This window comes from Phyllosticta capitalensis, assembly GCF_038381095.1.
Source record: "Phyllosticta capitalensis strain CBS 128856 chromosome Unknown BKA78scaffold_10, whole genome shotgun sequence".
Taxonomy (NCBI): domain Eukaryota; kingdom Fungi; phylum Ascomycota; class Dothideomycetes; order Botryosphaeriales; family Phyllostictaceae; genus Phyllosticta; species Phyllosticta capitalensis.
The window spans coordinates 1,474,851-1,499,301 of record NW_027117448.1 but is presented as its reverse complement, the minus strand read 5'-3'; the positions used below and the strand labels follow the sequence as shown (position 1 = coordinate 1,499,301).

Sequence of the window (24,451 nt, the reverse complement as noted above, 5' to 3'; positions counted from 1 at the left end):
TCCCGCCGTTATCGAAACACCAAAACTTCCATGCGCCCGAACCTATCTCTGTTGAGGACAGTTCTCCCATCAACTATGAAGCTTGACTCGGCAGTTGCCAACCTGCTCGGCGTGGATGCGTCCACGGCTACAGTCTCATCCGGCTCGGGTGGCTGTTCTGCCGCCTCTACATCGAAGATTACCGCAACGACGCCCGATGGCCAGGTCAAAAACTATTTCATGAAGAGCGGCCAAGATGCGACCATGTTCAAAGGTATGGTGCACCTCCCATTGGCCAAAACCAACATACCACTAACGAATACTAGGTGAGCATGCGTCCTTGAACGCTATACACAACGTAGTCCCGTCTCTCTGCCCCCGATCTTACGGCCATGGAAGATACGAGTCCTCTCCATCCACCTATTTCCTCGTGACAGACTACCTTTCCCTCGGCTCTCGATACTCGTCCAAATCCTCAGGCACTTCCATGTCCTTGGCAGAGAAGCTCGCCAAGTTGCACACCACGCCCGCGCCTGTTCCTGAGGGACACGATAAGCCGATGTTTGGGTTCCCGGTGACAACATGCTGCGGCGATACCCCACAAGACAATTCATACAAAAGTGACTGGGCCGACTTTTATGCCGAAAATCGGATGCGGTTTATTCTACGCGAATCGGAAAAGAACAATGGCAAAGACAAGGAGCTGCACGACCTGGTCGAAGCCACAGCTTCACGGGTAGTCCCCCGCCTACTGGGCAACCTGAACGGCGGCAAAGGGGTCACTCCTGTCGTAGTGCACGGCGATCTCTGGAGCGGCAACACAGGCATCGGAAAGATCGACGGACAAGACGAGGCCGAAGAGGTCGTGTTTGATCCGAGTGCCTGCTACGCCCACAGCGAGTTCGAGCTCGGAATCTGCCGCATGTTTGGCGGCTTTGGGCCCAAGTTCATGGCCGAGTATCACAAGCATAACCCAAAAACCGAGCCGGTTGAAGAGTATGACGATCGGATAGAGTTGTATGAATTGTACCACCATCTCAATCACCATGGTAGGAAATACGCTATTCACGTAGAGAGGGCACTGGAGTGCGGCTAACGGCTTGCAGCTTTGTTTGGCGGGGGATACCGCTCCGGCGCTGTTCGAATGATGAAGGACTTGGTGCGGAAGTACGGCTGAAGGGGCTGGCCCCCTGATGAATTCAAACTACCACCATCGGCTCAGAGTCTCTTAGACGACCAGAAGAAAATGAATCAAAAGGAGTAATTGACGAACAGAGCACACGAAATTCAGCACATTTGGTCGCTGCTGCCTAATTTGGGATCTTTCATTCCAACGCCGCTGGCCAGCAAGCCACGAGTAGATCAACACTCGAAGAACAGAGCAACAAGCTAAGCGCTTGAGTAGAAGAGGAAGAAAGAGGAAATTTCAAAGAAAAATCAAATTGAACATGCTCAAAACACATGCTCGGGACCGGGAGAATGGATTTCATCTCAGACCACCTGCTCAAGCTCTGACAGAAAACTCGAAAGTCGAATCACCCACAGTCCACTACAGATCACAGCATCATCTACACAGCAGAATCATCTTGGTTGGCCGATTGTCCCAACAACGCCTATGGAGAAGGAACAAGAGGTTATACCAATGGAACGCAAAGACCAGCGCATTCAGGACCGGAATTTTGGAACATGTCGACCCTTACTCTGTATTTCAGAGACACATCATCAAATCTGCCGACTCATCCCTTGAGACTCCTTTTCCTCCATCTTTCCATCCATCCATACGCAGACAGGCACCTTCTGAGATCGCGAAACAGGAGCAAAGATCTTTTTGCAATGACACAAGTTGGCAGGTACCGGAAGCGAACGAGCGCGTGGGAATTCCCCAGTCTAAGAAACGCGGACAGGGAGCATTCAACCTCCTCGTCGTTTGGACTTAGACTTCGAGCTGTCTGTGTAGCCCGCAGAGGCATAGGGAGCATTCGAACGCCTGAAACGCACGCTTACTTGAGCTTTCGAAGTTGCGTTTGTCCCTCCGTCAAACCAGGCCCGGATCTCCATTTCAAAAGCACGCGGACAGGGAGCATTCGAACGCCTGCAACACGCAATTCGGGCGTTCGAAGTTGTGTGTGTCCATCCTCTCGCCAGGTCGAACCTAAGTTCCACTGTCAAAAGTACGCGCGGACTGGGAGCGTTCAAGCTCCTCGTCGTTTGGACTTGGACATCTTCAAGCCGTCTATGGAGACCGTAGAGGCACAGTGAGCATTCGAACGCCCGCAACGTACACTTACTTGAGCCTTAGTAGTTGCGTACGTGCCCTCTTCAATCAAGCCCGAATTTCCATGTCCAAAGTACGCGGACAGGGAGCATTCAAGTGTCCCGTCGAACAGACATTTCTGAGCTGTCTGTGTAGACGACAGGGGAGCATTCAAACGTGGACAACGTGAAATTCGAGCGCACGCAGTTGGGTGTGTCCACTCGTCACATCGAGACCAAATTTCCATATAAACAGTACGAGGACAAGGAGCATTCAAGTCTTTCTTTGCATGGACATTTCCGAGCTGTCTGTGTAGAGGCGCAGGGAGCATTCGAATGCAGACAACGTCGAACCTGAGTGCACATAGTTGCGTGCGTCCGCTCATCATACCAAGTCCAAAAGAGGCTAATGTCAGCGAGCAGCACACACCTCTTTCGCCCACGCTGAACCTCTCCAGAACTTTTCTTCGACAACACCTGGTACTGGGACTAGCTCGCACTGCCGACATTCTCGGCCAAGGACCTGCGACATTGACGAAAAACCGGCCACCAAACCCAAGCGGAAATTCGGCTTCTACTCCAAAGCTTTCAATCGGCTTCAGAATCTCTGGGACGACGACTGTATCGAAGAATGTTTAGAGGGTTGCGACAGTCTTCTCAATGACCATCACCTCCCTCGATACCATCGCGCCAGAGTACTGATCCTCAAGGCTTTGTCCATCGAGCCCTGGGAGGAGCGTGACGCCCTGAGGCGTGAGGCTGAACTGTGGGCTGGACTGGCCAGGCTCGCTGCCATGGACACGCCCGCAACTTGGAAGAATCTCGAGCAGTTGCAAGACGCTATGAATGATCTAGAAGAATTCCAAAAGGACACAGAGCATGAGCGCTGGGAAGATCAGTCTGAGGAGTCAGAGCGGTCGGACACCGATCATGAAGCGGAGACCGCACCACAACCACGACGTCCATTCGGCAACATGGATGACGATTTGAACACCCTGCAGCTGGATTCTATCAATCGCCGCTATTCTCGAGCTTTAAACAAGCTGTTGCGTCTCTGGGATGATGACGAGCTTGACCGTGTGCTCGAAAAATGCGACCAGCTTCTCCAGGACCAGGATGAGAATCTCCCCAAGTACTACCGCATCCGCTTTCTCGTCATCAAGGCCTCATCCACCTATCGCTGGGAAGAGTGTGAAAGCTTGCATCAGCAAGCCTCCAAGGAACTCCACCTCTATGAAGCCTGGTGCGATGGAGCGCCTGAACAGAGACGCATCCTCAAAGATTTGCACAAGTACCTTGACAATCTTCAAAAGTCTACAGACGCCATCAAGGCCTGGGAAGAGCAACTCGACAATACAGAGCGGTCGCAGGCTTCCATCGATGAGACATCCTTGAACGGATCGGCCAAAAGCGAAAAGCAGAAGCGCTCCACTTCTCCCAAGGCATGCGCTTTCCGAACACCTTTCTCCTTCGTGCAGCACTAACAGCCACACAGACGGACCTCCATGAGCAGGCTGGCCGAGAGACTTCGCCAGGCTCGACAGGAAGTAAGCGCAAACGTCTCGCAGACTCTAAATCATCTTCCGGTAAGTAGCTCCTTACACTACGCACCGCATCTGCTCATAAGTCATAGGACCTGCCTGTACGAAGACCAGGCCGCGAGCTGCTTCATTCGCGACAAGCCTGTGGGAGAATCCTTCTTCGCGTCCTACTAGCGCAACTCCCGATGCTCTCCAAGAGACAGCCAGCCTGACAACTGCGGACAATGACAAGACGCCATCGGGCCCTGATGGGCTGCTGGGAAAGGCCGAATTGCCGTGCCGTGGTTTCTCGAAGGCATCCAGCCCGCAGGTCAACGTCGAGCCTGAGTCGCTTCCTGCCAGCATGTCACCCGAGGACCTCGTCAAGCCTCCATTGCGTCCTGCTAGCCCGCTGGCACTAGTCAATACTTCATCACCTCCCGTCAACCAGCCAGCCAGGCCGAACACTGCGAACACTGTCAAGCCTTCCTTGCGCTCTATCGGCACATCTACAATCAGTCTAGAATCCCGCGTCAGCCTGGAGAAGCCCACACTGGCAGGCCAAGTCACCACGACGAGCACCACCACCGCACATGAGCAGGAGCAGCAAAAGTCGTCCGCTTCAACCAGCAGCCCATCACGCACGTCAGATGCACCCACGGCTACTCTCGAGCGAATGCCTCCATTCTAGGCTCCCACTCAAGCCTCGGAGGCACAGTCCATCAGTCTTGCGCGCAGCCCCCGCAACTTTCGCAGTTTCCGCGAAGTCGCCCGTGGCACTGGCAAAAAGGTCACGTCCGCAAGACGTTTCATGATCGAGCTCTTCTCTCCACCATCATCGACGCAGCCGGATGCTCATGCTCCACATGGCGAGGAACAGACATCGAGGAAGACGCTTCTCAGGAGGTTCACGAAGCGCGAGTAGAAGGCGTACATACATGGATCCACAGAAGGCAAAAATCAGGTCGATGGAATATCACCAGACTCGATGATTGGCAGGCACACAAAATCATCGTCTCAAGAATACCTGCGTCGGGACTGCCGGAGAATCGGGGGTGATACAATTGAAGTTGCTCAGGTTATTAGGCGGATTACGTGGAGTGGAAAAGGGCAAACTCGCGGCCAGGATGATAATCTGGGCTTCGAAAATGGCGTCGCTCGAAGACAAGATTGACGAATGATGGGACTGGAAAGGTAGAGCTTACTCGCAGATTGCAGAATTCAATTCTGATTAGAAAAAGTGTCGAGTGGTCAAGGCGCTGGTGATTGGCTGGACGCGTTTGCGGTCGAGTGGCTGCGGGGGGCGTTGGCTCAACACCAAGACGCGCTTTGCGACAGGGCAAGCTCACCACGTTCGGAGGCAGGAGTGAGACAAGCCGGGTGACGAGTGCCGATCAGAAACATGCCCCGGGAAAAACAGCGCAAACCGCACGAGCTAACGCATGGCAGCCCCCTCTTGAAACCCCACGGGCGAAAAAGGGCTGCGAAGCGCGTTTGCCAGCGATTCGGAGGCGCAAAAGCTTAGTAGATTGGGGGCGGCGAGGGAGCGAGTCGTTGAGGATGAGCCGTTGGACGCGGCGGGCCGGGCGTTTACAACACCACAGGACCCTGGCGATAGGCTGCCACGACGAAACAAAATTCAGAGTCGGAGCATGCAAGTCTTTGTTGTGCGGCGGCTGCATCGGCTGCATCCCCACTCGCTGCCCTGGCAGATTGAGCCAAAGACACCAGCCTTTCGCTTTTTAGCTACGAGTCCTTGACCTGGCCATCCCAGCCTTCTCTCCAGGAGCCTCCCCATATAGCCACAACCACGCGCAGCCACGCAAAATTCAATTGACAATGCTTTTTGTCCTGCCGCCGCCCATTCTTTTGCGTTGCAGCCATGAGCTCCAACGAGCCGCTGCTTGCTCTCAAGCACACCAATGGTAAGCTGCAAAATCATTCCTCTGACGACAACTCACTCTTCTGCCCCAGTGAGCAGGCCCCAGATCCAACACGCCACTTCGCAGCAGAGCATCTCGGCCTCTGAGGATTACTACACCGTCTCCTCCCAAATCTCCACCGCCAGCGACCAGAGCGATGACCGCTCCCAAGTCACAATCGTTCGCACCACCACAGACCCCAACCTGTATCACACCCCGCGCACCAGCCATGAGAATCAATTGACCACCCTCCATGAGCAACGCCCCTCCCAAGATTCTTCCTCCACTGCTGTTCCTCCCAAGGTCTCCTTTAGCGAATCCACAATCACGCGCAAGCCCGTCGCCTCCATCCGTCGACCTTCGGGCTCCCAGCGCCGCTCCATCATGGATTCCGAATCTCTCTCCACCACTCCTGGCGTCGACGACACCCCTTACATTCGCTTTGCAATTGACCAATTGACCCGCGACGAGGAGGTCCGCGGCACCAGAATTTATCCCGTCAACGACCAAGACTATCCAGTCGAGAGAATCGTGTCCGACGAGGGCCTCGGCTACGTTCATCAAGGACATCCCACTACTGCAGACTCGCGGAATCCTGCCCGCCCTCCACCCATGCAGCCACTCGACGGTGAGTTTTGTTGCGTTCTTTTGATTGGGTAACCTTTGACGCATTTCAGTGCAACGCGACGTTTTCGTGCCCTACACGCCCTCTTTCAAGGCAGTTCAGTACCCTCCTCTCAACTTTTTGCCCGGCATTGTGCGACCTCAATGGCTCGGTCTCTTCACTCTCCTCTGCGTGCTCATGACCATTGGCATGATAGTCAGCGCCGTCTGGTCCTCAAACCACCAAGGACTCCTCGACTATGTGAACCTGGGAGACGGCCGCTATTTCTTATTCCAATATTTTCCACCCCTCCTCGGCATGATCTTTTTGATGTGGTTGCACCAGATTGCTGCGGCTCTCCAGAGAATATCTCCATTCATGGCGCTGGCCTCGGATTCGTCCAAGACGCGGTCAGAAGGCGTCTTCCTCGACCTATATCCTACGCAATTCTTCTTTCCCACCTTTCAACATTTCAGGGCTGGTCAACACGCCCTCGGCATTTTCTTCTTTGTGACTTGGATGTTCCTCTTCACCATTCCCCTGCTTGGGTCGGCTTACAACGTGAGATTCCACGGTCCAGTCGCGGACGGCCAGTTTCGGTGGGTAGCAGCTCAGGGTGTCATATGGACTGCCATTACACTCTACCTGCTCCTCATTCTCTCCTTGCTGCTAGTCTTCTGGGCACTGCGACAACCGACGGGCTTGAAGTGGGACGCTCGCTCTCTTGCAGACATTGTGGTTCTTCTTGAAAAGTCCAACAACATGGCCGACTACAAGGATTCCGAAGTCTTTACGAGCCTCCAGGAGTTTCGAGAGGTTCTGGCCAATCGCACGGATCGGTTGGGTTACTGGCACACGTCGAAAAGACCAACCGACATTTTCTACGGCCTGGGCGAGCCGGGTGGAGCGCCACGAAAGTATGTCATGGAAAAGGGTAAGATTACGGAAAAAGACTCGTCTCCTGGATTGTCCACTCCGACTGAGGTCGATGTCGAAGCCGCGAGGCATGCTGGAGACATTCGCATGGACATTCGGGAGGAAGAAGTAAGGCGAGCTTACTTGCCTTGGTTCCTCAAAGACAGTTTCGTGGTGGCTTGGATTGTCATGGCAGTCATTCTGCTCCTGGTATTCCTGGCCGTTAGCTTCGCCAACAAGGCAGTGGTCGACGGCTTCAAGCCTCTTGTTTCCGTCAACACAGATTCTGGTAGGTTTGTTCCTGCTCTATGTTTGAACATTTACTGACCTTGCGTAGGAGGCTTCTCTTCTTCCAACTTCCTCTACTCCTTTCTTCCTGTCGTCCTCGCCATGATCCTCTACCTTGGTATCCAGACGCTGGATCTCACTCTGCGCCGCCTCCACCCTTTCGCTACGCTCTCCAACCCAGGAGGAGCCCCTGCCGAATTCTCGCTCCTTCTCGACTACCCTGCTCGCTTGCCAATCAACATCACCATGGTGGCCGCCTCAAACAAACACTATCGCGTGGCCGGCCTCAGCCTGGCCTCCTTCATCGCTGGTTTTACTCTCCCAGTCCTTGCCTCTGGCATCTTCTGGACCCAATTCTATCGCGACACGGGCTCCATCCGAGTCGCAGCCCACCCCGCGGCCTACTACTCGCTCTGCGCCTTTCTCTGCGTCTACGGCTTGGCACTAGCTCTGATATTCCCTCAGCGCTACTCCATGGCCTTGCCGCACGAGAGCCGCAACCTCGCCGAAATCATCTCGTGGCTTTATCAGTCCCGCATCGTCAACGACCCAGCCTTCTCACGACCAGAGACCAAGGCCGAGCTCTGCACGCGCCTGTGCGGTCCACGGGTGTACGGCGAGGGCGGCCAGAAGTGGGTCGGCAGCCTGCGGTCACTCTTCACCCCAAGCAAGCAGGCCCTGCACGCGCAATACCGCCAGCAAGGCGAGTCGACGGTCGGCTTTGCACCAGTCAGCGGCGAATCTTCCGCGCAGCAATCTTCTCCAAACAGGGAGACAAATGGCAGTGGCAGCGGCAGCGAGAAGCGGCGGCGCGTCAGTGTCGTCGACCCGGGCAGCATCCGCTACGGCTTTGGCATCTTCTATGGACGCGACGGCAACGAGCACCTCGGCATCGATCGCGTGCAGCGCGGCGAGTCGCGCTACATGCACTTTGAATAGTGAGACTAGACACGGACGGACGTGAAGAGGTGTATCGCAAGATGGATTTTGTTGTTTGTTTTTTGTTCTTCTTTTCTGGTTTCTGCGGCGGCAAATTTGATGACAGTTCGAACAGCGCGCTGGCTGTCCACATGCGCACGCATCATTCGGGCGATATACCCTTGGCTGCCCCGGTTTGCTTTCCCGTCTCTCCTTTTCCCTTTTCTTCGTTCGAGCATTTCTCAGCGCTTTTCGACTTCTCGTCCGGTTCGGCGAGACATACTGTCCCGCTGGACCACACACCAATTTTTCCACCTTACCTACCAACCAACCATCCGACCTACCTACACTTCTGCGCCTCAAAAGCGCCGCCCTTATTCCGCCGCCTCACCTTTTGACTTCGCTCGATCCCGCTTTTTTCTTACCTTCTCGAAAAGTATTTGCCTTTTTTTTTTTTTTGCTTACTACTTGCTTCGCTCAATGGCTGCAAGGATCTTCCCCCGATGCTGGAAACGTAATGTACGAACGAAGCACATGAGTTATGTAGAAGATGAGACACACGCTTTGCATGCACAAACATGTGTTACTAGTTTTTTTCAATTTGCGGAGGTCTGTGGGATGATGGATCAAAGCGCCTGCTGGGGAGAGGGAGAGAGAGAGGCGATGTGCTGAAGGGGAGAGCGTGGGATGAACGCCGTGGGTAACCGCCCGGTAGCAGTACGTAGTAATGGGAGCAAGCAAGTAAGCATGCGAGAGACGATTGCCGAACGCAAAATGCAAAGACGAAACACTTCTGAAGACAGATTTCCGATCGACAGCTACAGAATGGGCATCGTCGAAATCGCGCAAGGGAGAAACAAACAAGCGTTGTTGCGACTCAGGGTCTTGCGCCACTTTTTGGTAGCTGTTGGATAAAAATACACACATGCGCTTGACGGGCTCGTGGGGCTGCAAGCACAAATGCCTCACCATTGTCTACACGCACATTTTATTCTCTGCGAACAGCCGTCGGCATCATGTCTGACCCACGTCGAGCAGCGTGGGTAGGAGATTTTGGGACGTTTTGTTTGCGCATCGCCTCGTCTGTCGTCCATCACCGCATTTGAGTACCATCTCTGCCACCTAGCGTGCCAGTGCTCTCCGTTTGGCCTCGCACGTGCAAATATCAAAACCAAAAAAACCAAGCACTCCACCACATGGCAGCTCGACGCTCGACGCTCGACGCTCGACATTATCCCCGCATGATGCATGCACGCCGCAACACGGCAGTGGCAGTGGCATTGGCAGCATACATGTAGCTCGCGGCGCCGGCGGCGGCCAACGCGGGAGCGCGGGACACGGCTCGGGCGTGAGGCAGGTATACCTAGCCAGGCCAGCCCAGCCCTCGCGGGAGATTTTCCCAGTCACGTCGCTGATGGATCGGGTAGGCCCCGGGGGGGGGGGGGGGGGGGGGGGGCGCTAAGGGCAGGGTGTTGAAGAAGTAGAGAGGTAAGTGCATGTGGATGGATGGATGGATGGGACGACTTGTCCGCCATCACAGACAGCATTCCCCTCCTGCTCTAGCTAGCTAGCTATGTGTCCATGGTGCACGCGTTGATTTCAACATCTCCAACAGAAAAAGAGAACAACAGACAAACGAACCCCCGTCCAGCGAAGTATCTCACACTCCAGAACATCTCCTCCCGCTTGAAGGAGAGATGCGCGCGCGACACACTGCCGCTTTGGGAAGCAGCGCAGCGCAGCGCGAGGCCCTCCCATCACTGGCGAACTGCCTAGTTGCATGGGCAATTGGTTCCTTCTTAGGCTGCATTTACTTCTAGCTTTTTCTCATCGTGGCTGTGGGGGGAGGGACCTTTTGAATTTCTCAAACTACGCGACCTCTTCCCCCACAGGCTTCGGAGCGAGGGTTGAGTGATGAGTGGGCGAGAGAGGGCCATGTGCTCGAAGGAAAGGAGGAACATTGATGGTATGGTAAGGAGAAAAGGGCAGCGTTAGGTAATGCATGCATGCATGCCACTCCCACGCCAATAATGCCATCATTCCGTTCATTCAGTCCATGTCCCCCGTGTTGGTTGCATGCGATGAACGGCATTGCCGTTCGGAGAGACGGCGAGAGCATGCAGTACCTAGCGCGCCGGCAGCTGGGAATGGAAACGAAACGAAACACGGTGTTGTGGGGGAAACGGGGTGGAAAGAGGGGGTGATGCGGGTTGTGGGATGGTTTGCATATGTAGATAGACGACAGTTGATAGACGGACATCTAACTTCCATGGCTGCTGGAGTTATCCACGGGATGGATGCCGATGCCGTCTGTCTGTCTGCATCTGCGGCGGTATTCTCTCCTCTATCAAGTCAAGAGGCAGCCATCCCACCGCAATCACTAGCATATATGCCTACCTAGGTACCTTTGATATCATCATCACCTCCCCTTCTTCTCTTCTCCACACAACCCTGAAGCCTCTCCCCCATTCCTCCCACCAGTCCACCACACTTCCCAAAACACCCGCAAATCCGCAACCTGCCTACTGACTCCCGCTGCCAGCGCTTCGGCTTACCTTCTCTGTCTAGACTGCTTGCTCTCCAGCTGCCGAACGGGCAAGTCCCCTGCCGTGGGTTTGTTTTTTTCTTTTCCCGACCCGCCCGCCCCGTCTCCGTCCCGCGTGCCCCTTGCTAGTGCCTGTCTGGTAGCTGCTTGAGAGAGGAGATATCCCTGTCGCATGCCACGAGCACGGCGTGGTTGCCCCTGGTTTCCTCTTGCCTGTACATAGGTCTGGTCTCGTCCAATGTTGGATCCAGTCTACCTAGTCTAGCCATTCTTCTTACAATGTTCCGCTAGTCTTCCTGCCACCACCACCACCACCACCACCACCAAACGCTCTCGACCGCGGCGGTGGTTGATTACCGTAGCGGCAGTCAATCAATCATTGCGGCTGATGTCCGTCTTTGCTAGTTCCCTTTTACACAACCACCTCCTACCCCCTTCCTCCATAGAAGTTCCAGCCACCGCTCTCCTGCCAAAGACACACTGCTGCTCATGATTTTGCAGGAGACATGCGTGTCTCCTCTCCTCTCCTCGAATGGGCTGATTGCAGTCTCTCCGTACATACCTAGCTTTTTTCTCGCTCATCCCCTCTCCTGTTCGGTTGTTCCGCATCCATCACTTCGTCCCCTCCCGCCCGTCTCGTCAGCGCGCTTCTTCTTCCCGTGGCGGCTCCCTCGCCTCTTTCCTGCCGTATGTATTGCATTTCATGCGCGGGTGGGTGGGCCTGTCTGCTCCTCCGCTCTTTGCGGCGTGTGCGTGGAGGACGAAAGGAAACTCCAACTCCCAAGTTTGGCGACGGTGAATGGGGATATCCGAATCCAAACCCACCCAAATTCGAGCCTGCGTACATGAGAAACCGCACAAACGTGCTTCCACCCAAGGACTTGACATTCGCGGGAGCTCGCCAAAAGACAGCCACGGGGAATGTTCGAACACCACTCGCGCCCTCCCCGCCTTGCATCGAACATTTCCTTTTGCAGCCCAGCACTCTCTGCCCCGTCATCTTCTCCCTAGCTCTTCCTCTTGCTTGCTTGCTTACTCGATTCATTCCCGCCGACCTACCTCCTCAATCAACTCCGCCGCTGCTATCCCTCCTCTTCCCTCCTCTCCTCTTCTCCTCCCGCCTCCCTCGCTGCCAGGGCTTCCTCATGACACATCCGTGCGACCTCCGCATCACTCAACGACGGATAAGATGTGAAGAGGTTGGGCCCGCACGCGCGCACGCATGCACGCACGTGGACCGAGGCGCAAAAGTACCTAGCCGTGGCACACGAGAGGTCCCTACTTCCTGCGGAACATCCCTCTTGTGCAGCGCGCGGACAGGGAGCATTTGCGCATCCTCCGCGTGCGGAGCCGGCGCTCAGCTCACTGCCTGTGCAGATTCCCAGGAAGTAAGTCAAACACGTCGACCCGTAGATACGGGGAGCGGTCAACGCCGCGTGTGCCCCGGCGGAAGAGCCCTGCTGCGAGCCTGGGACTCCAAGCAGCAAAGCATTTCGAATCTCCTCGTATGTAGCCGGCTTGTCTCGTCTCTACGCACACCGGTGTCAGCACGTCGTTCCATCACCGCTCTTCTTGCAACTTACGCGCGTCCCGTGATCGAGTCCTGTGGCCCTTTGCCGTGTGCGGAGGAGCAATGCTTGCCGCGGCTGATGGATCTGTTGTTTCGTTGGAGGTCATGCTGTCCTTCTGCTGAAGAATCCTTCCGTTGGGCGCTTCCATGCCGCATGCCGCCAAAGGACTTCTGGGAGACATCTACCTCGTAAAGCGTGCGGATGGGGAGCGTCCAAGTACCTGCGCATACAGGATTAGTAGGTATCCAAGTCAAGTCCTGGGGAACGATCAAATACCTCAATGCGAAGATACAGCAAGCAGTGCTCCTTGCACTAGCCCGTGCTTCAAGCTGGAGTGTGAGTCTGATCTTCAACTTGCGCCGCTGGCGCATCCTTCCTATGCTGGTCAACATCTACCAAAGTGCGCTTCAAGGTGAACATCATCAACGCATCAGCATTTGCAACTCCTCGTCATCACAGCATGGCATTCACTCGGAAATTGTTTGAGAAGCGTGTTTTAGTGATTACCTGGAGCTAATCTCGCCACTCAACTGTCCCGAGAGTTTCCTGTACATGACCATTTTGGCAGATCGTGTCTGCCGAAAGCGGAATGGGACAGCCAGTCAGTGGTGGAAGCAGAGTGACCCACCGACTGCCGTCCCGATTGGCGTCCTCCACGATCCGCCATCGAACTTTTTGAAACGCGCACCGTGTGATTAGAAGGGAAGCGTGTGATTAGAAGGGAAGGGGGAAGATGTGCAAGGGCAAGAGGGATTTTTGACCGAAGTCGACAATCAGCAAGACCAGCTTCGAGCAGCGCACTGCTTTACCAACCCTTGTTGTCCTCCTCCTCGCCAGCAGGCGCCCAAGCAGCGGGCTTCTCCTCGCCGCCGACCGGGGTAAAGCCATTGGCGTCGTCGTCGCCGACGGGAGTGAAGCCGTTGGCATCGTCGCCGGCGTCACTACCTGGCGCATCCTCCTCGTCAGACTTGTCGTCCCAATCAATCTCCTCGCCTTCGGCAGGCTTGGCGTGGTCGAGAAAGTCGGGAACCTCCTGCCCATGCTCAGTGAGCAGCTTGGCAAGGTCATCCTCGAGGTCGGAATCACGCTCAGTGAAGAACGTGGTGGCCATGCCCTTGTGGCCGATGCGAGCGGTACGTCCAATGCGGTGAACGTACTCCTGGATGCCACCGTGGGCCGCAGAAGGCATGTCGTAGTTGATGACGTGGGCAATGTTGTTCACGTCAAGACCACGAGCCATGACGCCAGTGGCCACAAGGATTGGCGAAGTGCCATTCCTGAACGAGCGACTGCAGAATGATTAGCTTGATTCAAGAATGGTGCGGATCGACTTACATGGCGTCCTCACGCTCACGCTGCGTGCGGTCAGAGTGGATGGAGGTGCAAGGGAGAAGCTTGTTGAAGAGAAAGTCGTCGACCATCTCGGCCTTGCGCTTGCTGTTGACAAAGACAATGGTGCGCGCCGGGGGTGAAGAGGTGATGAGTTCGTAGAGAGCCTTGTCCTTCATGGACTCGTCAATGTTGTAGACGCGCTGGACAATGTTGTTGTGGCTCGAGCCGATGCGACCGACACGGATGCGAGCGTAGTCCTCGGACATGTACTCCTTGGCAAGACGGCGAGCCTCCTTGGGAAAGGTAGCCGAGAACATGAAGTAGAGGTGGTCCGCGTCCTCGTTGACGTCTGCGTCGGGTCAGCATGTGAATGGTAATGGGACGGGATCAACTTACCACCACCACCGAGAATCTTTTGAATGTCCTCCTCCCAGTCACCATTCATGAGCTCGTCAGCCTCGTCAATGACGGTGAACTTGACACGGCTCATGCTCAAGACGTTGGGCCTGTCCATAAAGTCGGCCAAGCGACCAGGAGTGCCAATGAGAATGTCGCAGCCCTTTTGAAGCTCGGCCAATTGGTCGCGAGGAGGACCGCCGCCGTAGACGACGCAAGGACGAAGCATCGAGCGGTAGCAAAGCCTGCGCGCATCATCGAAGATTTGAGCGGCAAGCTCACGGGCAGGAACAATGATGACGACCAAGGGCTCAGCGCGAACCCTGTCCGTGACGGGGTCGTAGGTCGCCGGGTTGGGGCGAGGGGCAGCGAGCTTGGCTGCCTGGCCCATCAAGCGAGAGATGATGGGGACCAAGTAAGCGGCAGTCTTGCCAGAGCCTGTGTGTGTTAGGACCAATCATCATTGGGTGTGAGGGACTTACCAGTCTGAGCAATAGCGACGACGTCGTTGGCATTGAGGATCGCCGGGATGCAGTAGGCTTGGACGGGCGTCATCTTTTCATACTTGCAAAGGCGAGTGACGTTGTCGAGCATGACCGGGTGCAGGCCGGCGTCCTCCCACTGTATCATCATTAGCAAAAGTAGAGTGATGGGGGTGAAGACTTACCTTGGTGACGTGCTCAACTTCGACGGGACCTTCCACCTTGACGTCCAAGTCGAGGGCAGACCAGTGAGTACCCTTGGTGACTTCGTTGACGTGGCGGAACAACTCCTCCTCGAGCTCCTTGTTCGCAGGGCCGACTTCACCGAACTCGCCCTGCCACTCGTAGCGAACGGCGTTGGCAGCCCAAACCGGCTCCTCGTAGTCGTCGCTCTGCCTGAGCTGCTCCTGCTCCTCGGCGGTCAAGGCAGTGTAGGACCTGTACTTGTACGCCTCACGCGCGACGAAGCCCTTGGCGCGAAGCTCCTCCTCGGTGAGAGCAATGATCTCTGGCGGGGGGACCACGGCCGCAGGCTTGTCACCAGCTTCGGAAACATTGTCAATGTTGGCGCCGCTGTCGGCGTTGTCAATGGCGGCGGCCATGTCCGTGGTATCGAAGGTGTCGGACATATTGACGGAGGGAAGCTGCGAGTGGTGAGCAACGAGTAAGGTGAAGCGCTTTGCGAAGAGGTGGAGGAAAGGTGGGTGGAGGATGAAAGGTGGAGTGGAGCGGAGGGAGTGTGCAAAGAAGGAAAGCAGAGCAGCCAGGACTTACAGCAAGTGTTGACAAGCACTTGTATGCAAGAGGTGTTGGTGAAGCGTCAAGGCAACGAAGCAAATAGAAGAGGCAGTGTTTGCAGAAGACAGAAGTTGGTGAAAAGTTTTCGTTGGATTGGGTGCGTGGGAAGAGTTTTATGCCCCTCCCGCGCGGACACCACGACTAATCGCCGCCTGCGCCAGAAGGGGATGGGGTGGATGAGGCGGGAGCAAACGCGCGGCGGCCTCCACCATGGTAGAAGGCTCAGGAACAATAGGTAGGCACAAAGCGTAGCCATTGGGAATGCAGGTGGCTGCTCAAGCTTTGCATCGTGAATATCCAGCGTGGTGTTGAGTGCAGCATACCTTTCACCCCTGATGGTGAGGCTGCAAGCTTGGACAGACATTCTGCCAAACAGACATCCTGGTTGCGTCCAGATGATTCCACCTCTTACGATGCCCTGGCCGATGCTCGAAACAATGCCACAGGCACATTGTGTTTGGTTTGCCTCTCTTCTTCATGGCCAACGCTGACAGGTGTGCCTATCACAGCTGCAACTACCCGAAGACCACTCATGCAGACAAGCGGCGGCCACCAGTGCACGTCAAGATGGGACGATTTCATCAACCGCCGGATTCAGAGGCACGTCGATAGACGTCGGACATCTCCTTTGATACTTCTTTCGAGGCCGTGATCCCAATCGAGGGGAAGCGATTCCCTCTCCCAATGCGCCATTCCGCGGGGAGGCTCCAATGCAGGCGAAAGAATTGAAGCTCAGGTACCATACTATTTGAGGCGAAACATGTTTCCAGGTGCCAATCGACATGCCCGCACGGAAGGTCCATGCATTTGACCAAGGATATACTCGAGTGGAGTCTCGGCGCGCAGCCAGAATCTGGCGTGTTTCTTGAAGAGATGGAGATCTCGCCGGGCACGCGCAGATTAGGGGCCACATCAATCCATCTGAACCAAGATTGGATGGAAAGCAGGGCGAGCACAATCATGCGGCAAAGACAACCTTTGCAGAAGCTATTGGCAAGGTCCCAAGGTTTCCATCCGATTGTGGTCTCTGGCACCAGCTTTCTGCGCCTACCGACAAACATTCGGGATGCGCTCCCTGTCCTGGGCCGGCGAGTTGCTTCGGACGGAAGAGCCAAAGTCCCATGGCCGTCCTTGGGCATGTCGAATCTTAGCACTCGAAACTTGGTGAATGCGAGGCTTTTGCTACTTCTTTTCCGGGTGGACCATGTCTTCGATACGATCCCACAACGGCCTATGGAAGACCGCCTCTTGCAGGGCCACAAGAATGTCGGAAAATGCGGTCATCAAAGGTCCAGACGTGAAGTCGTTCGGGGCAAAATTGAGAGGCATAGTGGTGTTTCCAAGTCTTGATGTCCGGTGCAGAGTACTCGTCCTCGACACATCCTTCGGCGGGCCACGGATGTCTCGTCGCTACAATGCCATCCGGCTCTTTACTATTGGTCATTTTGGCATCGATTTTGGCATCGACTCTTTCCTCCGTGTGGAAATCCAAGATGTGGTGCAGTCTTGCAAGGCCAATGGGCTGGTCAGGGTGCTCGCAAAGCTCTCTTCAGCGGCATCCGTGTCACTCACGGCCTACCTGCCTGGCAGGTAAAGGCTACTCAGTGCACAAAGCAACAAGTAACTTTTGCCGCCATTGTCAAGAGACGGACACCGCAAACCACTTGGCCCGGTTGAGGCTCATACTTGCAGCGAGGAGGTTCGACATGAGTGCCCGGCCGTCAAAACAGCGCTCATATCAGCGTGTGTTCGCATCAAACTGGCATTGGTGATGGCAAGAGAGCCCAGATTAATAGAGAGGTGCCATGGTCGTTGGATATCCAAAGGCTTCCAGGTCGAGTTTCGGCATATCCGTGCCCCATTCGAAATTTTCGCGGACGATCCTCGCGATCGTAGCTGGAGATGTCGAGGCAGTGCGCATCTTGCTGGCTCAAGCATCGAGCATGCGCGTTCCATGGCTCTCTCCCCTGGGTGGGGGTTTGAGCGGCAACAGGAAGCCGAGCGAGCGTGTTCAATGTCTCTCTCCCCTGGATGGGGGTTCGAGCGGCAGCAAGATGCCAGCTGATGGTGCAGCAGTATCCTGTGAGAGATCTGGGAGTATGTCAACCGTTCAAAGCGAGGCTCTTTGATGGTGCGAGGTCGAGGTGGTTGTTGTTTTGGCGAACGCCGCGGGGTGACAGCCGACGTCATGCCCACATTCCGGCGCCCTGCCAGCCGCCCTTTCCACACAGATGACCACGGACTCGGACGGAACCAAGTTTCGCTGCGCACCAGATCTACGAAATGACCGCTCGACGACCTTTGAATCTTTATCTTCTATTCCGCCCCTATGGCCACCTGCTCCTCCGATACCAATCACCAATCCCTAAGCCGCACACAAGATGAACGACCCAGGCATAGACGGACCAATCAATGACGCCGCTGACGACCTCGAAAACAATGCCTACGAGAGCATCCGCGAGCAAGTGGCAGAAGAGGAGCATGAATTTCTCGATCATACCCGCTGGTATCTCGCAAGCACGATTTCGCCTTTGATCGCTGGAACCTTTGGACCCCTGGCCAATGCCTTTTCCATCTGTGCGCTGGTAGTCAAATGGCGACTCTACGTTCCTCCTGGGCAAGACGAGACAACGGGGGTCTTTCTGAAAGATCCGGCCTGGTAAGTTGGTTTGGATCACGGCTACTCCCTGGCTCATCACACCGTAGGCTCATAGCAATCAATACGGTGTCCCTCGTCTGTGCCTTGGTTGCAAACATGTCGCTGCTGTTGAACATGGCTCGCCGCCTCTCATTCAACATAGCTCAGCCCATCACCATCGTTGGATTCTTCGTCGCGTCGACGCTTCTGATTGCGCTCGTCTGCGTCGCCTCGAGCTCGCATTTCAGGTTGCAGCCGGCAGCATCCCACGCTCTATCCCAGGCCTACTACTACGCAATCATTGCTGCGGCTCTTTACGCCGTGATCACCATGTTGATGATGCTCACTGCGTATGGAGCTTGGAAGAAGCGCTATGCAAAATTCAAGCTGACAGTCAGCCAACGCACGCTGATGCTTCAGACAATCAGCTTTGCCGTCTATCTTCTTTTAGGTGGGCTCATTTTTAGCAAAATTGAAGGATGGAACTTCCTCGATGGTGGTAAGTACACAATCAAGTCAGAGGCAAGCTAAAATCGCTAACAGAGGTCTAGTTTACTGGGCTGGTACGTAAATGGTGAAATCAGGACTGTGAGATGAGCTAACAAGCCAAAAGACTATACATGTCTAACCGTCGGTCTCGGCAGCGACTTTCCCCCCAAGACGCATCTCGGACGGTCATTGCTCTTTCCGTATGCCTTTGGAGGTATCGTGATTCTCGGTCTGGTCATCGGATCGATACGCTCCCTGATTCTGGAGCGCGCAAAAGCCAAAATCGACGCTCGGATGACGGAAATTGGGCGCGAAAAAGTTCTCGAAAAGATTGACGACCACAAGCGCGTCGTCACTGTAGGGCTTTGGCAAAAGATTGAATTTGTGCATTCTGGACTCTCGGAGCTCGAGAGAAGAGAGCAAGAGTTCAACATGATGCGCCGGATCCAATCCGTCATGCAAAAAAGACGACAGTACATGACACTTCTACTGTCTGTTTTGGCCGCTTGCATCCTGTGGTTCGGGGGCGCCGCTGTCTTTTACGCGACAGAGGGCACACCTCAGGGATGGACGTACTTTACAGCGCTTTACTTTTCTTATACGTCCCTGTTGACAATCGGGTGAGCTTGGTTTTGCCTGATCCAGGGAGGCCTCGAAGCCAAAGCACTGACAAGTTCGCAGCTACGGAGACTATTTTCCAAACTCCAATTCTGGCAAACCGTTCTTCGTCGTTTGGAGCTTGCTCGCCGTTCCAACGCTGACAATCCTGATTTCCAACATGGGAGACACGGTCGTGAAGAGCTTTGCAGACTTCACCATCTGGCTAGGCAGCCTCTCCGTCCTCCCCGACGAAAGCGGGATTCGAGCAACCGTCAAAAGCAACCTAGCCAAAGTCCGCCAAAGCAATCTCCTAAAGCGCGACGCCAGCCTCCCCAACAAAAACCAATCCAACACGGCAGAAAAGCCAGAAGACAACGACATCCCCAAAGACCCCAAAATCCACCTCGACTCCGTCGCGCTCAACCGCCTCGCCAAGCACATCGAAGACGAAGAGCTGTGGGAAGCAGAAGAGGCCGGCGAGCGCGGCGACGCCCTCGACCGCGACATCCACTTCTACCACTTTGTGCTGGCGCGCGAGATCCGCCGGCTGATGCGCGACGCCGCGGCCGCGCCGCCCGTGCGCTATCCGTACGCCGAGTGGGCGTACTACCTCAGGCTGCTGGGCCAGGACGAGGCCGACCCCAAGCGCCACCGCAAGCCGCCCGTCAAGCCGCACCGCGGTGGTGGTGGTGGTGGTGGCAGCCTTCGCCATCGCAACACCACCACTGCCTCCGACCACAGACCGGACCTCGGGGTTGCGGGGGGCGCGCCTCAGGAGGGCGGCGGCGGCGGCTCGTCGTACAGCTGGAGTTGGCTGGGGACGCGCAGTCCGCTCATGGGCAGCAAGACGGAGGCGCAGTGGATCCTGGAGCGCATGAGCGCGACGCTGGAGGCCGAGTTGCGCAAGATGCGCGCAAAGGGGTATAGTAGGGAGACGAGGGAGAGGCCGCCGGTGAGCATGGAGGACCTCCTGCGGGGGAAGAGGGCGTAGGTAGGGGTGCGTGGATGCTGGCTGACTGACTGCATGGCATGCCTTCTGCTCTCTCTCTCCCCTTTTTGCCTGGATTTGGTGGTCGACGCTTCTTCTTGTTCTGTGGTGGCTGGCTTTCGTTTGATTTTGCGCTCAATACCCCCTCCTCTATACATATGCACCAAGCAAACTCTCTTCATTCGGCGGTAGCTACGCACATTGGTATTATTTCCATGCTTGACTGTCACGCTGTAGTAGACTGCAAGTGCAACCAACGGCAACAACCAACGGAATTGCCAGCACACACTCTCTCTCTCCTCGCGAGCACTTGCTGTTTTGTTTTTGGAGTAGTGGTAGTTTCGGCCGCGCATGAAGAAAAGAGAGAGTTGGTCTTTCCAGCTAAGGTAGCTCCCGTCCCCACCCTTCTTCTGTCACACTCTTACTTGCTTGCTTGCTTGCTTGCCCGAATCCACCCACCCACCCACCTACTACTTACTACGCACTTGCCTACTACATGCACGCACGCACGCACGATCGACCGGCCACCAGCCGCCACCGGCCAATAATTAGCCACCAGCCAATTCAGTCATTCAGCCAGCCAGCCAGTCAGTCAGTCAGTCAGTCAGTCAGTCAGCCACCAGCCAACCGACCAGTCAGTCAGTCCGTCAGTCAGTCAGTCAGTCAGTCAGTCAGTTATTCAGTCCGTCGGCCAGTCAGTCGTCAGTCAGTCAGTCAGCCAGTCAGCCAGTCAGTCAGCCAACCAACCAACCACCAAGCCAATCAGTCAGCCAGTCAGTCCGTCAGTCATGTAGCTACCTACCTCGCTAGAAAGCCAGCTACATCCAGAGCCGAGAAACTGCGCGGCCGGGAGCGGGGCGGGGCGGGGTGGGATGTTTGGATTAGCTACTGTAGCCAACCGGCTGCCAGATATTGATGGTGGGATATGTGATTTGATGTGGGATATGTGATGTGGGTAGGTGGGATATGCGTGGGATGCATGCAGTGGTCAGGGGCAATCAATGAGAGCAAAGGTTCCATGGGAAGAAAGAAGCAAGCGACCGATGGTGGTGGTGGAGGGGCTGGATGGATGGATGGATGGATGGATGGATGGATGGATGGATGGATGGATGGATAGATGGATAGATTGGCAGATTGGCAGATTGGCAGCAGGTGAGTGGGTTGGTTGCTTTTGACGTGTTTGATGGTGTGGCTACCCTACCCTACCTAACTCAGTCCAGTCCAGTCCAGTCCAGCTCGGCTCAGCTCAGCTCAGCGGGGGGAAGTTGGCAAAGGGGGGAGGGGGAGATGGATGATTGACGGAGTGGCAGTAGGATTGAAAATCATGCATATACAGACAGGCAGGCAGGCAGGCAGGCAGGCGACCCAACCAACTGTTGATGACGCTGATGATGATCCAAATGTTGTGAGATGTAGAATAATGTTGTTGTACAATACATATCCCCATGGGTGCCAAACAAACCCCCATCTTCTACCCATCCGTCCCGTTCAAAGGTACCAAAAGTACATGTCCGTCCGTCCGTCAATTGCGATACATGGATATCCCTCTCTTTCCCTCTTTTCGTCTTTTTTCCATCTATAAAGGTAACGCTTACTTGCTTTCCGTCACATCATCTCCAAACGCCCATGCGTTGTACACTCTTCACCACGTCTTACTCCTCCCAAGACATACACACGCTGCTACGCTTCGCTCCGCAGCTTACAACTGCTCCAGCAGGCCCTGGGCCTCGAGCAGCAGGACAATCTGGTGGACAATGGTGCGGACGTTGGTCTTTGAAAAGTCAACAACCAAATCGGGCTTGGCGGGGGCCTCGTAGGGGTCGTCGACGCCGGTGAAGCCCTTGATCTCGCCGCGGCGCGCGCGCGCGTAGACGCCCTTCTTGTCCGTCTGCTCGCAGTAGTCGAGCGGCGTGGCCACGTGGACCAGGTAGAAGGAGCCGTACTTTTCGACCAGCTCGCGCGCGTGGGCGCGGCCGTCCTCAAAGGGGGCAATGGGCGCCGCGATGACGGCCGCGCCCGCCTTGGTCAGCTCGGATGCGACAAAGGCGATGCGCGAGATGTTGGTCGCGCGGTCCTGGCGCGAGAAGCCGAGCTCCGACGACAGCTCGGAGCGGACAGTCTCGCCCAGCAGCAGCGAGACGCCGCGGCCGCCCTGCTGGTTGAGCGTGACGTTGAGGGCGCGCGCAATGGCGTCCTTGCCGCTGTTGTGGTAGCCCGTCAGGAAGACGGTGAAGCCCTGCTTGGAGCGCGGGGGATGCGACTCGCGGAGCACGCGGACGACCTCGGGATAGGAGAACCACTCGGGGATGGCGGCGCCGGTGCGGAGACGCTTGCGGAGTTCTGGAAAAGCACGCCATCGTCAGTCCTTTGCTCGACATGGAAACAGGAAATCCGGGGGATCGACAGGGTCTATCACGCCATACGTACCGGTTCCACTAATGTCCATGGTCTTGGTGCTTGGGTCAACCTCGTCCTTGGGCTTGTACTCGTCCGTGTCGGGCAGGTAAGTCATCATCTGGAAAGGCACCATCTCGATGCCGAGCTCGTCCTTGTACTTGGTGACGGCCTCTTGCGCGTCGTACGGGCCGTAAAAGTCGACGCCCTTGCTGTTCTTGCCGGGGCCAGCGTGGTCACGGCCAACGATGAAGTGCGTGGCACCGTGATTCTTGCGGATAATGGCGTGCCAGACGGCCTCACGGGGACCGGCCATGCGCATGGCCAGGGGGAGCAGACCGAGGACGGCCATTCCGTTGGGGTAGCGGGGCAGCAGCGCCTGGTAGACGCGGACGCGAGTGAAGTGGTCAATGTCACCGGGCTTGGTCAGACCGACGACGGGGTGGATCAGGACGTTGGCCTGGCGTTGGCGGGCGGCGCGGACCGTCAGCTCGCGGTGGGCGCGGTGCATGGGGTTGCGGGTTTGGAAGGCGACGACTCGGGACCAGCCAAGCTTGTCAAAGTGAAGGCGAAGCTCGGCGGGGGTGTAGCGCAGAGCAACGTAGTCGTAGTGCATCAGACGGTCAATGGCCTCGAGCTTGCCGCCAACGTAAAACTCCTTGACCGTGTGGTACAGGTACTTGATGGCGGGGTGGGCCTCGTCGCCGTCCTTGTCAAAGACCTCGCGGGCCTCCTTTTGCCTGGACGAGTCAATCCACGTGCTTGTATCCACATTGAAGTATATCCTTACTTGTCCGGCCTGTAGACATCGTCGACGGTGATGATGGCGAGATTGCGGTCGTCACGGAGGTCGCGGAGGGCGATGCGAGCGCCAGGCTTCACACCAGCCTCGTCAATCGTCTCTTGCGAGACATCGAGGGTAATGGGCATGGAAAAGATGTTGCCATCGGCGAGACGCTCGGTATCGACGACGCTGGGACCGTTGTCAGCTTGGCCGCCATTGATCCACGGGCAGTTCAACTCACCTGTCATAGTCCTTTTGGTTCATGAAACCTGGACATCCGCCATGCTGTCAGCGGTGGAGCTCTCGGTGCGTCATCGGAGGTCATTGCTGTGAGTGGCCGCGGAGACGCAGAGAATTGCGCCGCCGCGGGGCGACCAGCCAGGGACAAGAAAAAGTTACGCACCCTCGAGCGGCGAGAAACCACCGTTGAGAATCAGCTCCAAGTCGCAAAGCTGCCTCTCAGACAGGACAATGGCGGGCAGACGCTCGGCCTCGTCGGCCAGCTCCTGTCTGCGGGGAGCATCGCGGGCAATGAGGTCCTTGAGGACGCCGCCTGGTGAGGAGGTTAGTAGGAACGAGGGAAAAAGGCAAGGTGTACACACCGTGGGGAGGGTTTGCCATGTTTCTGGAGAGGTCTTGGGAGAGGAGCGAGGGAATAACGGGCGACATTAACAAAAGGCGGCGGGGGAGAGAATATATATGGGTTTCTGGTGGGTGGGTATGCGTAGCTCGTGGGTTGGGATGGGCGCGGGGCAGGGATGATGTGCTCGAATAATGACAATCGTCTTGCGACCTTGGCCAAAGCCACCCTCTTCTTGGAAGTCTCCACGCGTCTGGTGCTCTCCGTCTCGTCGCAGATGAAGCACAAGTCCGCGTCGCCTGCGTCGCCAGCCCGTGCTCTCTCCCGCCTACGTAGCCCCAGCAAGCCACTTGGCATGAAACGGCGTGGGATTTGTGTCTCCTTGTCTTCAATTCCTCCCCCTTTGACGACCCACCCGTCACAGCACTCCAATTGTTTATTCTGCAGTACTGCCC

General features: G+C 56.0%; 9 protein-coding genes across 9 annotated transcripts; 5 read left to right on the top strand and 4 right to left on the bottom strand.

The window, feature by feature from the left end:
* Positions 1-75: 75 nt before the first annotated feature.
* BKA78DRAFT_333375 (Fructosamine/Ketosamine-3-kinase) lies at positions 76-1,156 on the top strand (the record flags this gene model as incomplete). The annotated part of the gene is made up of 3 exons (XM_066890077.1): positions 76-253; positions 306-1,028; positions 1,086-1,156. The coding sequence occupies 3 exons, from the start codon at positions 76-78 to the stop codon at positions 1,154-1,156; spliced, it is 972 nt and encodes a 323-aa protein (XP_066740705.1).
* Positions 1,006-2,123, top strand: BKA78DRAFT_324069 (uncharacterized protein). Its single transcript, XM_066889258.1, has one exon. The coding sequence runs from the start codon at positions 1,428-1,430 to the stop codon at positions 1,914-1,916; it is 489 nt and encodes a 162-aa protein (XP_066740704.1). The 5' UTR covers positions 1,006-1,427; the 3' UTR covers positions 1,917-2,123.
* A 445-nt stretch (positions 2,124-2,568) lies between these two features.
* BKA78DRAFT_299051 (uncharacterized protein) lies at positions 2,569-4,443 on the top strand (the record flags this gene model as incomplete). Its single annotated transcript, XM_066886999.1, has 4 exons — positions 2,569-2,604; positions 2,691-3,704; positions 3,728-3,818; positions 3,866-4,443. 4 exons carry the CDS (start codon positions 2,569-2,571, stop codon positions 4,441-4,443), a joined length of 1,719 nt encoding a protein of 572 aa, XP_066740703.1.
* A 1,231-nt stretch (positions 4,444-5,674) lies between these two features.
* On the top strand, positions 5,675-8,420 carry BKA78DRAFT_256791 (uncharacterized protein; the record flags this gene model as incomplete). Its single annotated transcript, XM_066885124.1, has 3 exons — positions 5,675-6,302; positions 6,352-7,482; positions 7,531-8,420. 3 exons carry the CDS (start codon positions 5,675-5,677, stop codon positions 8,418-8,420), a joined length of 2,649 nt encoding a protein of 882 aa, XP_066740702.1.
* Positions 8,421-8,813: 393 nt separating this feature from the next.
* Positions 8,814-9,364, bottom strand: BKA78DRAFT_324061 (uncharacterized protein). The gene has a single exon (XM_066889257.1). It carries the CDS (start codon positions 9,324-9,326, stop codon positions 8,877-8,879), a length of 450 nt encoding a protein of 149 aa, XP_066740701.1. The 5' UTR covers positions 9,327-9,364; the 3' UTR covers positions 8,814-8,876.
* Positions 9,365-12,999: 3,635 nt separating this feature from the next.
* Positions 13,000-15,354, bottom strand: BKA78DRAFT_346680 (DEAD/DEAH box RNA helicase; the record flags this gene model as incomplete). Its single annotated transcript, XM_066890537.1, has 5 exons — positions 13,000-13,804; positions 13,851-14,196; positions 14,244-14,681; positions 14,726-14,864; positions 14,911-15,354. The coding sequence occupies 5 exons, from the start codon at positions 15,352-15,354 to the stop codon at positions 13,321-13,323; spliced, it is 1,851 nt and encodes a 616-aa protein (XP_066740700.1). The 3' UTR covers positions 13,000-13,320.
* A 641-nt stretch (positions 15,355-15,995) lies between these two features.
* BKA78DRAFT_34122 (uncharacterized protein) lies at positions 15,996-16,767 on the bottom strand. Its single transcript, XM_066890342.1, has one exon. The coding sequence runs from the start codon at positions 16,660-16,662 to the stop codon at positions 16,105-16,107; it is 558 nt and encodes a 185-aa protein (XP_066740699.1). The 5' UTR covers positions 16,663-16,767; the 3' UTR covers positions 15,996-16,104.
* A 1,064-nt stretch (positions 16,768-17,831) lies between these two features.
* Positions 17,832-20,505, top strand: BKA78DRAFT_346679 (uncharacterized protein). The gene is made up of 5 exons (XM_066890536.1): positions 17,832-18,182; positions 18,230-18,660; positions 18,713-18,724; positions 18,775-19,270; positions 19,332-20,505. The coding sequence occupies exons 1-5, from the start codon at positions 17,905-17,907 to the stop codon at positions 20,239-20,241; spliced, it is 2,127 nt and encodes a 708-aa protein (XP_066740698.1). The 5' UTR covers positions 17,832-17,904; the 3' UTR covers positions 20,242-20,505.
* Positions 20,506-21,589: 1,084 nt separating this feature from the next.
* Positions 21,590-24,152, bottom strand: BKA78DRAFT_324050 (uncharacterized protein). The gene is made up of 6 exons (XM_066889256.1): positions 24,019-24,152; positions 23,820-23,969; positions 23,658-23,685; positions 23,423-23,605; positions 22,666-23,372; positions 21,590-22,578 (listed from the first exon to the last, which is right to left on the bottom strand). Exons 1-6 carry the CDS (start codon positions 24,083-24,085, stop codon positions 21,938-21,940), a joined length of 1,776 nt encoding a protein of 591 aa, XP_066740697.1. The 5' UTR covers positions 24,086-24,152; the 3' UTR covers positions 21,590-21,937.
* Positions 24,153-24,451: the final 299 nt, after the last annotated feature.

Coding starts and splice junctions, on each gene's coding strand:
- BKA78DRAFT_324069 (XM_066889258.1), top strand. CDS start 1,428: ATGCTCAAAACACATGCTCGGGACCGGGAGAATGGATTTCATCTCAGA.
- BKA78DRAFT_324061 (XM_066889257.1), bottom strand. CDS start 9,326: ATGTGTGTATTTTTATCCAACAGCTACCAAAAAGTGGCGCAAGACCCT.
- BKA78DRAFT_34122 (XM_066890342.1), bottom strand. CDS start 16,662: ATGCCCAAGGACGGCCATGGGACTTTGGCTCTTCCGTCCGAAGCAACT.
- BKA78DRAFT_346679 (XM_066890536.1), top strand. CDS start 17,905: ATGAACGACCCAGGCATAGACGGACCAATCAATGACGCCGCTGACGAC. Junction 18,183..18,229: donor TTTCTGAAAGATCCGGCCTG/GTAAGTTGGTTT, acceptor ATCACACCGTAG/GCTCATAGCAATCAATACGG. Junction 19,271..19,331: donor ACGTCCCTGTTGACAATCGG/GTGAGCTTGGTT, acceptor ACAAGTTCGCAG/CTACGGAGACTATTTTCCAA.
- BKA78DRAFT_324050 (XM_066889256.1), bottom strand. CDS start 24,085: ATGTCGCCCGTTATTCCCTCGCTCCTCTCCCAAGACCTCTCCAGAAAC. Junction 23,970..24,018: donor CATGGCAAACCCTCCCCACG/GTGTGTACACCT, acceptor CCTCCTCACCAG/GCGGCGTCCTCAAGGACCTC. Junction 23,373..23,422: donor GATGTCTACAGGCCGGACAA/GTAAGGATATAC, acceptor TGACTCGTCCAG/GCAAAAGGAGGCCCGCGAGG.